At 50.1% G+C, this 16,878-nt stretch overlaps 4 protein-coding genes across 4 annotated transcripts; 2 read left to right on the plus strand and 2 right to left on the minus strand.

The window, feature by feature from the left end:
• Positions 1 to 721: 721 nt before the first annotated feature.
• UHO2_05715 (uncharacterized protein) lies at positions 722 to 2,897 on the minus strand (the record flags this gene model as incomplete). Its single annotated transcript, XM_041558614.1, has 2 exons — positions 722 to 772; positions 864 to 2,897. The coding sequence occupies 2 exons, from the start codon at positions 2,895 to 2,897 to the stop codon at positions 722 to 724; spliced, it is 2,085 nt and encodes a 694-aa protein (XP_041414548.1).
• Positions 2,898 to 9,996: 7,099 nt separating this feature from the next.
• Positions 9,997 to 10,335, plus strand: UHO2_05716 (uncharacterized protein; the record flags this gene model as incomplete). Its single annotated transcript, XM_041558615.1, has 1 exon — positions 9,997 to 10,335. One exon carries the CDS (start codon positions 9,997 to 9,999, stop codon positions 10,333 to 10,335), a length of 339 nt encoding a protein of 112 aa, XP_041414549.1.
• A 433-nt stretch (positions 10,336 to 10,768) lies between these two features.
• Positions 10,769 to 14,006, plus strand: UHO2_05717 (uncharacterized protein; the record flags this gene model as incomplete). The annotated part of the gene is made up of 2 exons (XM_041558616.1): positions 10,769 to 13,897; positions 13,980 to 14,006. 2 exons carry the CDS (start codon positions 10,769 to 10,771, stop codon positions 14,004 to 14,006), a joined length of 3,156 nt encoding a protein of 1,051 aa, XP_041414550.1.
• Positions 14,007 to 14,879: 873 nt separating this feature from the next.
• UHO2_05718 (uncharacterized protein) lies at positions 14,880 to 16,727 on the minus strand (the record flags this gene model as incomplete). Its single annotated transcript, XM_041558617.1, has 1 exon — positions 14,880 to 16,727. The coding sequence occupies one exon, from the start codon at positions 16,725 to 16,727 to the stop codon at positions 14,880 to 14,882; it is 1,848 nt and encodes a 615-aa protein (XP_041414551.1).
• Between the last annotated feature and the right edge of the window lie 151 nt (positions 16,728 to 16,878).

A 16,878-nucleotide genomic window follows, 5' to 3' on the forward strand; every position in this document is an offset into this window, starting at 1 on the left:
TAAAGCGGGTAGGGGTAGATGGTGGTTATTCTGGCTTAACATACTCGTAAGCGTAGTTGCTATTAGTATGATAAGCTGTTTTATGAATATGAAGACTCCCAAACGAGACATCAGGTCTAACCTTGCAAGCATGGATTGGTGCGGGAATGCACTTTTGATCCTAGCCACCATAGCCTTGGGGCTAGCGCTGACTTGGTCATCCGCACCTACTTCCGAGCTTCAAATTAGCTTCTACGATAATGTCTGGATGCATGCTTCTCCCCTTCTTCTGCACAGTAGCATTTACCGCTATTGCTTTTGCCATGTCTATCCAAGTTGCACAGTGTTATATTCCACAGAATCATCTCGGATCGTTCTTTACTCTTCTCGGCCTACCTCTCCTACTTGTGCTAAACGTGGATTCTAAACCGGCCATCTGGATTCTCGTCCAACTGACCATAGCTCTGGGTTGCGGAATACTCTTTGTCACCCCCCAATTCCCAGTGCTCGGGCGAGAGGCGTTGCCAGAGGAATCCATTCAACTCTCATCAACAGCAAAGCTTTTGCCAGCTTGGCATCAAGGGAAGGAGAGCAGCGCATCATGTTAGGGACCGTCACTCTCACTCTCAATCTCGAACTCTGCATCGTGCTGAGGCAAGCGAAAGACGGGAGATGCGAGGGTGACTTGGTGAATGTGTCAACTTGATCATCATTGTCCTTGTTACTACGGTATGTGGTGACATCAGCTATCCATAAACGTGGTGATCAAGACGTAGACGTCCGCCACGACAATCTATAGGAAGACAAGACAAGAATGAAGGCAACCTGGTCAGTACGGTTTGCCAGTATCTCTAGCGGCTTTGCAAGGTGGGGTTTGTACTTACGACAGCAAAAATAGCATAAGCCACCACTTGAACGTACCAAGCTGAAGCGAAGCATTGTGACTTTTTCCCTGCAGTCACCTCGTCGGTCTGTGTGCTTGCATTAGTGGTTTGCGGTTCTGTACTGCTCGTCTCACCGACAGGTTGAGCTTGAGGCGTTGTCGCTGTCTTCTTACTCTGTTCTCCTAGGCGCTCCTCGGGTTGAGAGGTAGATTGACGAGGCAAAGTCTCGATAAGAGCCAAATTGACACTTGTGCTAGCATCGCTATTCAATCCTGGCCTCTGCTTGCCTCCTCCCTCTTGCGCACGCATCCCCTCACCGCTGGGTCTTTCGACACTAGATCTGACCGAAGGAGCCACCGATGCCTCCCCTTCCCCTTCTCTCTCGCCACTCTGCGGGCTATTCAACTGAACCGCAGTCATCCTCACCTTACTGCCAGTCACAATAATCAAGGGCAGTAAGACAAAGGGCAAGGCAATACTCAAAGCTACCTGACTAGCCACCAACATTTCATCCAATCCATCTTTGCCCACTGCTAAACTTACGGTTAAGCTGGGCACTATCGCAACTAATCTCGTTACTATCCGCCGAATAAATGGATCCGTTCTCCAATTTATAAAACCCTCACTAACCAGCTGACCAGCGAGAGTGACGGTTATAGATGCGCTTTGGCCTGCAGCGAGGAGAGCGACGGCGAACAATACGGCTGCGAGAGAACCAAGTCGGTCTTTGAGAAGGTAAAAGGCATCGTAGAGAGAAGCAACTATAACTTGACCCGATCCGGCTGGGTTGTTAGTGTCGGTGTAGTAGAATGCAGCGGCAGCGACGATGAGGATGGCGGAATTGATGACGATAGCGAACGAGACTAGGCACATTCCGATGTCGACGGAAGCGTGTTTGATGTGAATGCGGATGTTGGAGAGTGTGCGAGGGGGGAGTGGATCGGGTGCGAATCGATTGCGGCCTTGTGATCGGGAGAGAGATTCCGAATCGGGGTGAACGGTGGCGGAGGTGGGGTTGGTGCGTTGGGAGAGGAGTGAGCGGACAAGCGGAGAGAGACGAATGACTTGGGCTTTGGATTGTGGATTGGGTGCAAAGATGCGTGACAAGGAGGAGGTGATGACTGCCCATCGAGTTTGATCTTGCGCAACTGCAGGGGTTTGATTGATGCTGACATCGTCATGATGGGAAGTGTAATGTCCAGATTTGGTGTCGATAGAGGGAAGACGATCGATAGAAGCAAAGTGCGAGCCAAGAATGATGGCATGAGGCATCACCGTTGCACCCAAAATACCAACACTAACGTACAACGCTCCACTCTGGACTACATGATGGGAAGGCAAGTATCCCCTAAAGACATGTTGCCACACCGGTTTAATCCTAACCAACAACACAATAAAGCACGACAACACCACAAAGACCAAAAACGCAATCATGCCTTCCAGCAACCTGAAACTGCCATTCGGCGGAGGTTTATAGAGGAACAAGATCAGAATCACATCGACCGACGTAATCAAGATACCTGCCCAAAGCGGTATGGCTGGGAACAAGAGATTCAACGCAATTGCTGAACCCGTCAACTCGGCCAACTCGGTTGCTACAATCGCACCCTCGGCAATGAGGTAGAGGGGATATAGCAGACCCCATCTTCGTAAACGGGGCCAAGAGATGCGGTGGCGTGTGGGATAGCCCAGTCGGTCTTCTTTGAGAATCAGCATTCGACACTGTCTAGCGAGATCAGTATTGGTGACCACACCTACTCTGCACGAGAGGATTTGGATAAAAACGGCGAAGCAGCCGGTGAGGAGCACGATGAAGAGCAAAGCATATCCGAATTCGGACCCTGCTTGGAGGTCGGTTGCCCAATTCCCCGGATCAGCGTATGCGACGGAAGCGACGATGCCGGGACCAAGGAAGTAGATGTGTCGACGAACGACGCGGATCGTGTTGCGCCAGTGTGAGCATATGCGTTGTTTGAATGAGAGAGATGATGTCGACTCGATTTGCTGCTCCGAGGCAGGTGCGGGTGTTGCCATGCTGGGCAGAAGCGAACGACTACAAGTGCGGTATTGATGGTCGTGTTGAGCTCTTCGACATGACTCGCTTTTGCTTTCGCTACGATTGCGGATTGCGGCAATGCTGAGTGATGCGTTTGTTGCCAAGTAATGCGCCAATGTGGTACGCAAGAAGCGAGTGGTATGGAAGAAAGGTGTGTGGACAAGGAGTCAGCACATTTCATGACAACAGCAATTGCCGCTCGCTTGTGTATGATTTGCAATCCATTAAATCAATGCAAACTTGTGTTTCGGTTACTTACCTACGACCAACGACGAACTGGTAAGCGAGTAGGTCGGAGAGGTAGAGATGGAGGAGATCGTGGAGATGGTGGTGGTTCGGAAGCAAGGACCAAGTCAACGCCCAACTCGGTTTTCGGACTGCGCAAATTTGGAAGGAAAAAAAAAAAAAACTTATCCACGTGACGCGTCTGTGAGATTAATAAGCATGAGCTCACCAATCCGCAGCCCGAGAAAGGGCAACTCATCATTAGTAATCAACATATGTTAGATTCCTCTCAAAAACATGCCAACACGACTGCTACTAATGGAAAAGGGCCTTGGTCAGCGTCGTCTTACGTCGACTTGGCTTAACCTCGTTTAGAACTCAACTGGGTCTTTGAGGTCCTTGCCGAGGTCGAGTGCAGCATGGACATTGCTACGGAAACCTCACTAATCCTCCGCTCCACAGGTTTCCCTCGTTCCCCTCGTTTCCCTCACATTGACCTTTGCTCGGGTCAGCGCCAAGACAAGCCACCAGCACAATCCGCAACGTTAGGAGAGAGAAGGAGCGATTCAAGGTAATGCTACATTATTATACAAGTTCCTTGACACTGGTCAATAGCTTCTTGTAGCACCTGTTCGTCCCAAGCAGCAAGGAAGTCGGCTCACTACAAAGGGGAGCCAAGAGGGAGTGAGTTCCATAGGCCTGCATAAATTGACACAAGTCGCATCTTGATTTTCCCAAGTTTGACAGCTGGCAAACCACTTATCGTGCGAATGGATAGATGCGCATTTTTCAATCATGGGCCAAATGCGCACATGACCAATGCATGTCACTCCAGTTTGTCACAACACCTTAGTTGAGGGAGACACGTCGGCACTCCAACGGGATTCACAGGGTCCATGGAGCATTATGGAGCCCATGGAAGATAAGCAAGTCATCAATGAGATAAAGACACATATAGGTGGTAACACATGTGGGATGCATAAGTGTTGTCACACTAGCATGCAGGAAGTGACAATGCAGGAGTGACACAAGGAGCAGCTCATCACTGGCTAACACATGTGGAAGAGATTACCAAGCATATATAGATGACAATGTACATAGAAGCTAGTAGATAGAATTAATAACAAAAACGAAATTCCTTAACTGATTAAGAGTCTGAAGCTCAGCAGCTTCAAGGCACTTTGCCATCAAGATGCCACCCAGAGTAGACAGTGTAGCCCTACTTGAATGCACCATGCAAGTGATCAGAGAGGTTCACACTGACTGGAATGAAGACCAAATCTTGGAGCATGCCTTTTCTATGATGAACCTCCAACCAAACACCAGCCAAGTCAAAAAGATTCCAAAGTCAGTACTCAGCATTGTATCACAGATCATCAAGCTCAACAAGAACAACTGGGCTATCTGGGAGCCCATGTTTATGGACTGTATATGGCCCATCAAGAATGCAAAGCAGATCCTTACTGGGGAAATATCTAGCAACCACACAGACTACAATGAAGAACTAAATAGTCACCTGTTAGGCCTCATCCTGTCATCATGTGACCACAGTCCTGAAAGCAGTATTCATACATACACCATCTGAGAACAAGGTGAAGAAGAGCAACTCAGCTCTACACTGTACAAGAAGCTCAAAACAGCACTCACGATCAATGATGAAGTTAAACTCTCTGCCATTCATGACCAAGTGCATGAGATCAAGTTAGTCCACCAAAATGTCATCAACCTTGGAAAGGAACTAGATCGAATTTGGAATGATGCTGCAAGGCTGGGCAGTCGCATGGATGAAAAGCTCAAGAAGTCCACCCTCTACCACTGTGTCAAGGATGACTGGCTATACACCCAAACTGTAGATTCCCCCAAGGCTGCTCAACCCAGTTGCAACTATGAATATGCATACCATGCACTAGCCAAGAAGCACCAAGAAGCTGAGCTCTCAGGTCATATCCAAGCTGCAGCCAGAGTCACAAGCAACAGAAGTTCAACAGGCCAAGCTGGCAAGCATAGACAGGTTCTCAACCAAGAGGGCTACAATAGGGGTAGGTGCAACCCTGCAAACCCTAATGAACCAGCCAAGTGCTATAAGTGTAGGCAACCTGGGCACATTGCAATCAATTGCACCAGCAGTCAGGAGCGAACTCCTACTCAGCAGGGATAGGGATTCAGGTGCACCCTTTTTGTAAGCAACACTGGCAACTGTAACCAAAACAGTATGTGGATTCTTGACTCTGGAGCTACACATCACATGGTATGTGATGAGGATAAGCTCATTGCTCCAATGCCAAAGCAAGGATCCATAGACACTGCAGGGCATGAGCAGTTGCGAGTGCAGGCAATAGGAGATGCAACCTTGCAAGTTGGAGACATTAAAATACCCCTCACAGATGTACTTTATGTTCCCAACCTTAGCAAGAATCTATTGTCTGTTCCAGCATTAACTGAAGATGGTGCACAAGTGATATTTGAAGAATCTGGAGCTACAATACTCCAACATGACAGAAGCATGGTTAAGAGTAAGACCAACCAATGCCAGAAAAGATGGGAAGTTCATGGCGACTCCCTAGCAGCATAGCTCAATGACCCCCTTGAGGGCATTGATGATAACATGACACCAGCAAGGCCTGCAAGCCACACAATAAGCAAACTATGGCACAAACGATTTGGCCATCCTGGTAGAAATAAAACCCAGCAAATCCAAGCTCACTACCTAGGAAGAGAAACACAGCTTGAGCACAACTCAAAAGACTGCAATAGTTGCAGTCAGGCAAAGCAAACACACACAAGAATGGCAAGCAGCAAGACAGAATGAGTGCAAGCACCATTAGAATTAATACACATTGACCTAATGACAGATCTACAAGGCCACCCCAACTATCATCATGTGCTAGTAGTTGTAGATGATGCCTCATCATATGTATTTGTGAGACCACTCCTCAGCAAAGCAGAAGTGTTCCCCACCTTGAAAGCATGGATCAAAAGGGCAGAGGTAACAACAGACTGCATGCTAAAGTGCATCTGCAGCAACAATGGAACAGAATGGTCAAGCTTGGCAGCAGAGGAATGGAAGAAGGAGGCAGGGTTTAAATGGCAGAAAACCACCCCATATGTCAGCATGCAAAATGGAAGAGCAGAGCACACCATCAGATCGCTACAAGAAAAGATGCGAGCAATGCTCATCCAAAGATCAGTGCCAAAAGGTTTATGGCCCTATGCCATCATGGCTGCTGGACATGTACTTAATTTGACACCATCAGCAAATGCTAACAGAATTCTGTACAAAGACTTTCATCACATGACAGCTCACGGCTTGGCAAAACAATTGCATGTCTTTGGCTGTCTTGCATGGGTTCACCTCCCAAGGAAAGATCATGCAGGCAAGCACGGTGTGAGAGCCATACCAGGAATCATGATTGGTTATGACGACAAGCACAAGGGATGGAAATTCCACACTCCAGAACACACACCATCTATCCAATGGAGTAACTCAGCTACATTTCATGAAGATAAAGGCTGGCATGATCAACCCAAAGAAAGGAGCCCACTGCAAATCGGATTTGAAAGTCTAGAGGCAGAGAGTACCAGATCAGAGACCATCGACCATGAACCCATACTAGAGCCAGAGGAGATCAACATACAAGACATTATCAGGGAGGCCAATACGACCACCATGAACCTTATGTCAGGGGTCTCGCGCCTGAAACCCAGGTCGGTCTGTCGAGATACTCGGTGACTATCAAACTGTGCGACAGCTATTGTCTCGGTATCGGTGACTATCAAGTTGCGCAGTGACAGCAGGTGGCGTTCATTGTATATACTATCGTAGGTTTTGGCTGACCTCTGTGGACACTCCGTTCAGGGGTAGCTCGGCATGATCAATATCAATGCTATGATGACACCAAGGTCTGGTGTGAGTGTTGATGATGATGAGGTTGATGACGTTGGTGATAAGGTTGGTGGCGTCAACACGAGTGTCCAGTGTGTTGACTTGATGCTTGAAGTGATCCCCGGACCGCAGTGGACTACTGCCTTCGGTTCTATCTATATCCGGACTGCTAACCTGCTATGGGCACCTTTGGATGTCAGGTAGTGGTGATACAACACACACACTACAATGAGGAGCAACCTTGATAGATTGCTGCTATGCTGACTGAAACTAATATATACTTATGCTGAAGTGATAACTAGTTATGGTGAGTAGAGTGGATGAGGATCCACTCGACCTATGATGATGAGAAAGCATGGTTATATACCTCTTCACAGCATTGCCAGCAATGCTGCTCCTGCTCTCTCTCCAGAGAGTACCTTCTTCATCGAGTACTGCTCAGGGGCCTCTCCTGCTTGGCGCCCCTGTGCCTCTTGAGCTGTGTCAACTCCTTTGACACTGCTCCTCCTCCTCATGACCTGGTGTCGACTCCTTCGGCACTGCTCCTCTTCCTTTGACCGGTGACAGTTCCTTTGACTCTTGTCTCTCAAGCCCCTGAGTGGTAACCATCTGAGCTTGGTCCTCTTCGTGGCTGTGCCTGCTCCTTGAGCTTGGTCCTCCTCGTGGCTGTGCTTGGCCCTCCTCACATATGGCTTAGTCCTCCTTTGCATGTGAGTCTGTAGAAGTCCATGGTCTCCATGGAGACTGCACTACGACCATGCTCTCTACTGGTATCGACTAGATCTTCGAAACCTGTGCTCCTTCCATATGAACCAGTGACCCTCCTGCTTCTTGAGCATCCAGGCCCATGACAACCCTTCTTGCGGTGCAATTGGTGAGATCCATTATGTTGGGAAAATGGTAGATTTTGAGGTAGGGCACAATCATATTGAGTGTATCAACATTGAAGAGTATGTACAAACTTGAAGGATAGATGAAATGGGGGCAAACTAGCTAACTCGAGTGTTTTTATACATCTTGGCTCAGTGACACATTGGTGCAAAGAGGGGTCTGAATCATGATGGAGCAGTGCAGGAGAGCTCCTCAATGGCAGAGTCCAGTCTCTTACCTTCTTATTGAGCCTCTCCTTCTATCACCTTCACAACTCACTGATACAATTGTCCGAGGGGCCGAGGTGTGTGGATTGCCTTGTTTGTTGGGTAGGCCGAAAGGACTTGGCCATCCCGACAGAAGGTGCTGTCAGAGGTCGCACACCCAAAACCTGATATCTGTAATAGAGTCACATCTATTACAAATCCTGTCGAGTTATGCAACAGCACTTGTGGTATTACAGTTCTTGGCAAAATATGTAGTAGAGACATCCCTATCACTTTACTCACTTGGAAATGCAGTAACGGTCTTGCTATTGCAGGTTTCAACTGACTGCTGTGGACACTCCATCCAGAGGTAGCTTGGCACAATCAATAACTAATAGGAACTGGTACTGACACCAAGGTCTGGTGTGAGAGATGTGATTGGTGGTGTTGACATGAGTGTCCAGTGTGTCAACTGTATGCTTGAAGTGATCCCTGGACTGCAGTGGACAACTGCCTTTGGTTCTATCAATATCCAGACCACAGGTTTCTTTGAACTGCCTTCAGATGTCAGTGAGCAGTGATACAACACATGCACTATGATGGATGCAATCTATTGAGTTTGCAACTTGCTGACTGGATACTAATGTATACTTATGTGTAAGCTATAACTAGTAATGTATGGTGTAGAGTGGATGGAGATCCACTCATCCACCTATGATGAGAAGGTATGATTATATATACATCTTTGCAGTGTTGCCTGCAACACTGCTCTGGCTCTCTCTCCAGAGAGTACCTTCTTCATTGAGTACTGTACAGGAGTCCTTGTGACATCACTTCTGTCCTTTCTGAGCTGTGTGTTGACCTCTTCAACACAGCTCTTCCTCCTCATGACCTATATGCTGGTGTCATTGACACAGCTCTCCTTCCTCCTGACTGGCAACTGTTCTCCTGATTCCTGTCTTGTGAACCCCTGAGTGGTAACCAGCTGCATGCTTCTGAGCTTGGTCCCCATCTTGGCAGAGCTTGGTCCTCTTTGCATGTGAGTTTGCCATTCAATCATCTTTGCCACTGATCTCCACAGAATCTGCTATATGATCTCTTCTACTATGGATCTTGGCAGAATTTGTGATACTATCCTTGCTCATGCTGATCTTGGTGGGATCTGTCATAGCACAGTTTCTACTACAGATCTCAATGAACTCTGCTGCAAATCCCACAATCTGCCTGATTCCTAGATTCCTGTGCTCCCTTCATATGAATTGATGGATCTTCTTACTTCTTGTGCATCCAGGCCCATGACGGGTGCCAGTCGTTCCATCGGAGACATTGATCATCCCGACAGAAGGCACCAGTCATTCCGTCAGCCTCCTGATGCGAGTCAATACAGATGCACCCCTCCTTCACATTGGATGGGCTCGACCTGACCAATTTCGCCGAAATTGGCCAGAAGCTTATGTCGCCACCAATCTCGCACTTTCTGTGCAGGCCCTGTGACAGTTACTACCTCGCTGTTCAGCTTGTATGGTCTGTGAGTGAGAGCTTGGAATGCATCTGGGGTCATGTGACCAGCCCCTCAAAAGAGCTTGTGGTTGCTGAGAGCATATTGAGCAAGCATGTCAATAAGAGGATCGCTTTATTGTGGCAGTTGAAGGTGTTCAACTGTGTATCTAGACTGGCTGATGATGTTGTAAGTCCTGATGAGCACAAATGAGACAGCATGATCAAACATGTCATCATCAGACTCTTCAAGGTCATCATTAGGGTGCCAAGTGACATTGGCATCCATCAGAATGAGTTGCATCTCGAATTCCACCATCAACAAGTGCATGATGGTGGTCCCAATGTTGTCGAGAAGGTGCTGCTTGTTGGAGGTGTGCACCATGGTTAGAGAGGATGTTGCTAAGTCATGAGGCTGAGGGTAGTCTTGATCTGAGCAGAGGTGTGTGTCTTGATGGTGAGTCTGGCAGAGAGGGATTGTCGAGAGTACAGGAGCGAGGTATTGATGAGAGACTAGTGTCTGTAGGGGTTATGGTGAAGGGGGTGGGGGTGGGGCCAATTGAAGACAGGTTGGATGAGGAAGAGAAGGGCAAGCAGGATGAAGATGAAGCAGCAGCTGTGGTGGCTGCAACAGAAGAAGAGGAAGACCAGATCACTCTTGCTCCAATGAAGAAGAACTCCAGCACCGGTCTGCTGCAAGATGGTCTTGCTGCTGTTGATGTATTGTTTCAGTGAGCCAGTGAATGTTAGTCTTTATATGCTTCAAAATAGTTTGGGGTTTGTTTTTTTTTTTATTCGTTATCGTACGAGTGAGTCTAGCTGGGAGACATTTTCTGGCAATCTTGATCGATCTCATCCATTCATCATGACTACCATCATCACTACCATCATCACTGTCATCTTGCTCTTTATCTTGGTCGTCTCATCTCTTGGGCTCCTCCGAGGTCTTCATCGTCATCATCTGCGCAAGCGCCGATAGAGGATCACTACTGCTCAATCGCTTCCCTTGCTCCGACGAGGCATGACGACCGCCCGACTCAGCATCTGCTCGCTTTCATAATCGCATCGATAGCACAGCATAGCAAGCTTGCCATTGTCCTTAATTCACCTCTCTGCCAGTGCCAAAGCAGACGTTGGCGCTCCATCATCATCACCACCGACCACCACCATGAGCATATCACCGCACCATCGTGCCATCAGTCCGCCAACACCCGCTCCGTCTCCTCAGCCTGATCTTCACACCTCGATCCGCTTAGCCAACAATGCTGCTTCTGCTGCTGCTGGTGGTGGTGGTGGTGGTGGTGGTGGTGGTGGAACCCCTTCCGCACCGCACCCTTTGATCGTCGACCCCAATGATCCATCGCAGCTCCTCAAACATCTCTCGCTCGTGCTGCCCCAGTATAGCCAGTCGGCCCGCTTCGAGCTCGTCTCGGAGCTCGCTGACCTGTTCAGCGTTCGAGAGCTAGCTCACTTGTCTTCGGTCATCACTCCTAGGCTCAAGGTCGACTTCCTCTCTGCTCTTCCCATCGAAGTCAGTCTCAGCATTCTCAGTTTCATCGATGATCCCAAGACACTGGCGCGTGCAAGCTGCGTCAGCCGTTTCTGGAGGAGTCTCGTCAACGACGAGCACACTTGGAAGGTCATGTGTCTCAAACACAAGTATCGCAGACGTGGCAGCAGCAACGCCACCATTCATCCGCTCGACCACCGTCTAGCAAGGTCCATTTCCACCCTTGCAACTCCACGCATCCGCCCATCATCCTCCAACTCCAGCTCGCTTGGCGTCTTGCTTCAGCAGCCTCTCCGACCTATCGCTTCCAGTCAAGATGCAGACGCAGACGCCGATGCAGATGCAGATGCCGATGCCGATGTCGATGCCGATGCCGATGTCGATACCGATGCCGCTCTTGTTGAACAATACATTGACCAAGACGATGCTGCTGTGCTTGCCTCTCTCTATCAACGATATCGAGACCGCGGCCTTGACCCTTCCAACGCACTGCATGAGCTACGCACCCTCCACGACCTCTATCTCACCAAGCGCCAAGGTGCCCACGGCAATCTCAACCAGTCCATGTCCGAGGCTGATCTCGCTTTCTACGCACAGCTCGAGGAGATCGTCGAAGAAGAAAGTCGCGCTCGCTATGGTGATGAAGCTGCTTCTGTCGACGAGGAAGCGCTCGACATTCTTGCATCTCCTACTGCATCCAGTCGCCCACTCGCAACAACATCTCACCAATCTTCTCCTGCCGCCTCCAACCTCGGCTGGTTGAGCGCTGGACCTTGCACTGCCACTGCCTCTGCTACTGCCTCTGCTACTGCCTCTGCTACCACCGCTGCTACACCCTCCCAGCCAACTCGAATGCAGGTTCCCACTTTGCCATCTGCACCTGCACCTGCACCTGCACCTGCACCTGCACCTGCATCAATCAACCTTGGACATGCTGTCAGTGCACCTTTTCGAACTGCTACAGGTCGACTTGACCGTTTGCAGGGCTGGCAGCAATCAACGCCGTCTGCTGCCATCGCCGCCTTCGCCACGCCTCGCATTCAGGACGCAGAGACAAGCGTGCAAGTCAACGATCCCGACGAGGCCATGGACATGGATGATGGACACCACCTCGCTTCTACCCTTGCATCCTCCTCTGCTGGCCCAGCAGGCACAGGCCCCATCGGACAGCCACCCAACGCACCTCTACTAGCCTCTTTGCCGCGTCACCACTCGCCCACCGGTCGCTTCTCGGCATCCGTAACATCACCATCTACAGGCACGCATGCTGCAACCAGGCGCAGTGCAGGCAGCTCCGCCTTAGTCCCAGGTCCTCGCGACTCTCGCCAAAGTCAGACCGACCGCAGCCCAAGTGGCACTCTTCGCACACGGTCTGCCTCGATCGACGAGCATGACTCTGCCAACACTGGCGCACCCGCAACCGGCTTGAACCTTTTCGACTCCTCCGCACCCTCTCCTTGTCCTGTGCAGGAGCGATCGTCACAAGCTGGGCCTTCTCGACACTCGACCGTTTCCCCTTCTGCCGTTCACGCTCACCGTCATCGCTCAGCAAAGGTGCCATTCAGCTACCGCACTCACTTCAAGATGGCCTACCTCACCGAATCCAACTGGCGCAAGGGCGGTCGTCTTCAGACTCAGCACGTCTCTGCCGATGCAGGCCACGTCGTCACAAGTTTGGCTATCGACAGCGAATGGATCGTCGTAGGCATGGCCAACTCCAAGATTCACGTTTTCAGCGCAGAGACCGGTCTCTACGCACATACCCTACTCGGACACGACGCCGGAGTGTGGTGCTTGACCCTCATCAGCAAAAGTAACAGCAGCAAGCATGGTCAAGCATCGACATCTCAGCGAGGCAAGGGCAAGATGGTCATCACAGATCCTGAGGATGGCAGCGGCGGCAAACCATACCAAGCCACCGCCGACGGCGACCTTCGACTTGTTCACCACGACCCGCGTCCCGATGCTGCTGACGCGCTCTTGTCTCGACTACCTTCCTCGATGGAAGTGCCCGAAGAAGCAGACGTCTTTGGTGGCCGCAGGTTGCCATGCTCCACTGCCAGTACGCCGTCGGGAAAAGCACGCCAAAGATCGTATGGGCATGGCGAGACGCTCGAATGGTTCCACAAGGCTAGGCGTGCTCTTCGACGTCAGCAGAGTGCAAGAAGAGCGGCGGCTGCAGCACGAGATGCAGCAGACGGATCACGTAGTCGACCGCTTGTCTTGGATGACAACGCCTCGGGTGCAGGTGACTCTGATGCAGACCTCTCGATTGGTTGGGAAGGTGCATCAGATGTGCATCGCGAGCTGCGATCCTCCACTCGTGCACGCACTGAGCGCGATCAGCTAGATCGCCAAGCCGCCAAGGCCATTGCAGAAGCCGAGGCCGGGGCGATTCGAGATGCAGTCATGGCAGACGGAACAGGCCAAGTGCCTGCTCAGCTCGCAGAACGTATCCGTCGAGACGGCGAGTTGGCGGCAGCAGGCGCGGCCGCAACTGAGAGTAGAGCCAACCGAAGGCGTGCTGCCTCCTCCTCCTCCTCTTCCTCCTCCTCCTTCTCCTCCTCCTCCGCCTCTTACTCCTCCTCCTCCGGTCCTCCTCATGCATCAGCCGTTGGTGCACAGCTGGCAGGCAATGCATTGGGCATGGGCAACCCTTGCGGAAGTGTTGTTGGATACGGCAACAAAGATGCTATCGTTGTTAGCGGTGGATGTGATCGTGATGTACGCGTCTGGGATCTGCGCACCGGTCAATGCAAACATGTCTTGCACGGTCATACTTCGACAGTGCGTTGTCTCAAAGTACTCGATGGCAAGCCGATCGCAGTATCAGGTTCACGAGACTCAACTCTGCGCGTATGGAATGTAGAGACAGGAGAGCATGTCCACCTCTTAGCAGGTCATCAACATTCAGTGCGCTGTATTGAAGTAGCTGGTGACAAAGTTGCTTCGGGCAGTTACGATGGTACTTGTCGAGTATGGAATCTCGACACAGGTCGATGTTTGCACGTACTTCGAGGGCATATCCATTACATCTATGCAGTTGCATTTGATGGTAAACGAATTGCTACTGGATCTTTGGATTCAACAGTTCGTGTCTGGTCAGCTGAAACAGGTGACTGTCTAGCACTTTTCCAAGGCCATACATCACTCGTTGGTCAATTGCAACTACTTGATAATATTCTCGTAACAGGTGGTTCAGATGGTAGAGTTATCGTTTTTAGTCTCAACACTTTCGAATGTCTACATAGACTCTGTGCACATGACAACTCTGTCACTTGTTTACAGTTTGATGATAGATATATCATCACAGGTGGCAATGATGGAAGAGTTAAGTTGTGGGATTTCAATACGGGCAAGTTCATAAGGGAAATCTGCGATCCTTGCCAACAGGTCTGGAAGGTCACTTATAGAGATGATAAGGTCGTCGTCTTGTGTAAGAGGGGTGAAAAAACTTGTATGGATGTTATTACTTTTAGACCTGCTGCTGATCAGATGTAGTTCCATCTTGCGAGCAGTTGGCTATGGATCGTATCATCATTGGCATTTGCATCTCTCGTTTTCGTTTGTTGGCATATGCAATCACCCTTTCCTTCTCTCACACAGATTGTCAACTGTAGCAAGACCACTGTGATGTTTGTGTTGCACCAGAGTTGTATTAGCATTCTCAAAGGTAGATCTTGCTTACACTTGCGACTGTTTCTCGCATCCATCAGTGAGGCTGCATGCCATTAGGTTCGAGAAGAAGGTCTGCCCAGTATCGACGCGTTTATCCTTCGTATTCCTCCAACTCGCTTGGTTTTTTTCCATATGCCTCTTCATCTTCATCCGCCTCCTCTTGCCACTCTTGCCGCTCTTGCCGCTCTTCTCGAAGCTTGTGCCCCTCGGCATCGTTCTTCGAATGTCCAAGTCGATCACGATGAAACTCACCGAGTTTGACAACCGCCTTGGCAGGGATAAGACCATTTGGATTCAAATATTCAAAGTCTGAACCTTGGAAAACATCTAAATAATTCAACCACTTTCCAAACTCATTCGTCTCTTGTTCGCTCGCAATAATTCGATCGTAGATCCAAGTCTGTTTGAACTCTTCCATTGACGAATTGTGTTGAGAGTAGCTTACCTCTTCCCGAAGTTCGTTTGAGAGGCTGCAGGATGTGCCTTTTGCAGATTGCTTTCCCTTGTAAGCTGTGCTCATGTTTTCTCTACTTTGTTCAGTTGCAACTTGAACGCTATCAGAACCTTGGCCTGCGGCGGCGGCAACGGCAACGGCATCGTTGATGTTCTTCTTGCGCATCAACCTGCTAAGCTTGTCATTGCTGTTTCTAATCCTACTGTTGTAGGCATCGAAGATAGGTCTTTCCAACAACAAGCCCAGTCCTGGAGCTTTGGGGATATGCACTCTCGCGGGACCAAAACATTCTTCAACCAAGCCTTGAGCCGCTCCGGTTCTGCCTATTAACACTAGGAGTCCAATCATTTTCCTTATTTGATGCAGCATGAAGCTTTGGCCGTGGAATTTGATGCTAAGCCATTCGACGTCTTGGATGAGCTTGGGATCTGAAATGGACAACTCTTTCATGAATCGCTGGCAGGAACGATCGCGGAATTCTTTTCCGACGGTAAAGTTGTGGAAGTTGTGCGAGCCGAGGTAGCGGGCGAAGATGGATCGGATTCTAGCCAGGTGCGAGGCGGGCAGGCGGTAACCTTTCTTAGCGGAAATGTCGGTGGAGAAGTCATGCGAGGTACCGTGTTGAGCCCAGAAGGCATGGTTTACAATGGGATCGAGAGAAGTGGTACTAGCTTGCGGATCCGAGGTTTCAAGTTTGGCAAGTTGTTCTTTTTGCATCCTAACCAACATATCGTGCATACTACTGCCTGGCTTGGGCGGTATGAAAACGTATGTGGGGAGAAGATATTCGTACATTCTACTATCGCAGCTCTGTCTGGCGTTGAAAGCGTTCTGGACTCTTGTTATACCCCATATTCGGATGAAATCAGGTAAGATAGAGTTGACCTTGTCCACCAGCGTTTCTCCTGGTTTAAGACCGCAAGGTTCAAGGATAAGTTTGAGAGAGACAAGGTTTCCTGCAGCGTGAACTCCACGGTCGGTACGTGCAGCACGTTGAAGACCAACCTTGTTGGGGTTTACAGCGTTATCGGCGGATACAGCACCGACGTTGCAGAATGCGGCGAACATGTCTCCTTCGATCGTTTTCACGCCGGGATTGATTTGCAGGCCGGAATAACCAATGCCGCAGTAGCCAAATTTGACCGCTACTTTGCGTTTAGGTAGCCTTTCGGAAGGTTCATCAGTGGTGGCAGAGGAAGTGGTGGCAGAGGAAGTGGTGGCAGAGGAAGTGGTGGCAGAGGAGGAGGTGGTGGTCGATCCGGTACCACGACGGTCGCGGCGTTCCCATTTCTTTTGACCATGTTTGTTCGTCTCACGGTCATTCGTATCGAATCGAGCACGCTTTTCTGCTGGTGTTGCTTCCGTGGCACCTCCATCAGCAGAGGCAGGGGCAGGCGTGCATTCGAGATCGCGTTTAACCGGCCTTACTTCTTCAACCCCACCAGAAGCGGCGGCGGCGACTGGTTGAGAGAGACGTTCGGTCATACTTGCTATCTCGGCCGACTTTTGTTCTGGCGTCTCAGAGTAGAGAAGGATGCCTTGACCTTTTGCGATACCGAGAGCGATAAGCCAGGCCTGAGGCGGGCGAGGTGATCTTGACACTCGGATGCCCTGGCAAGAGGCTGAACGAGAAGCG

The sequence above is a fragment of the Ustilago hordei genome (assembly GCF_900519145.1).
Source record: "Ustilago hordei strain Uho2 genome assembly, contig: UHO2_contig_15, whole genome shotgun sequence".
NCBI classification, from domain to species: Eukaryota; Fungi; Basidiomycota; class Ustilaginomycetes; order Ustilaginales; family Ustilaginaceae; genus Ustilago; species Ustilago hordei.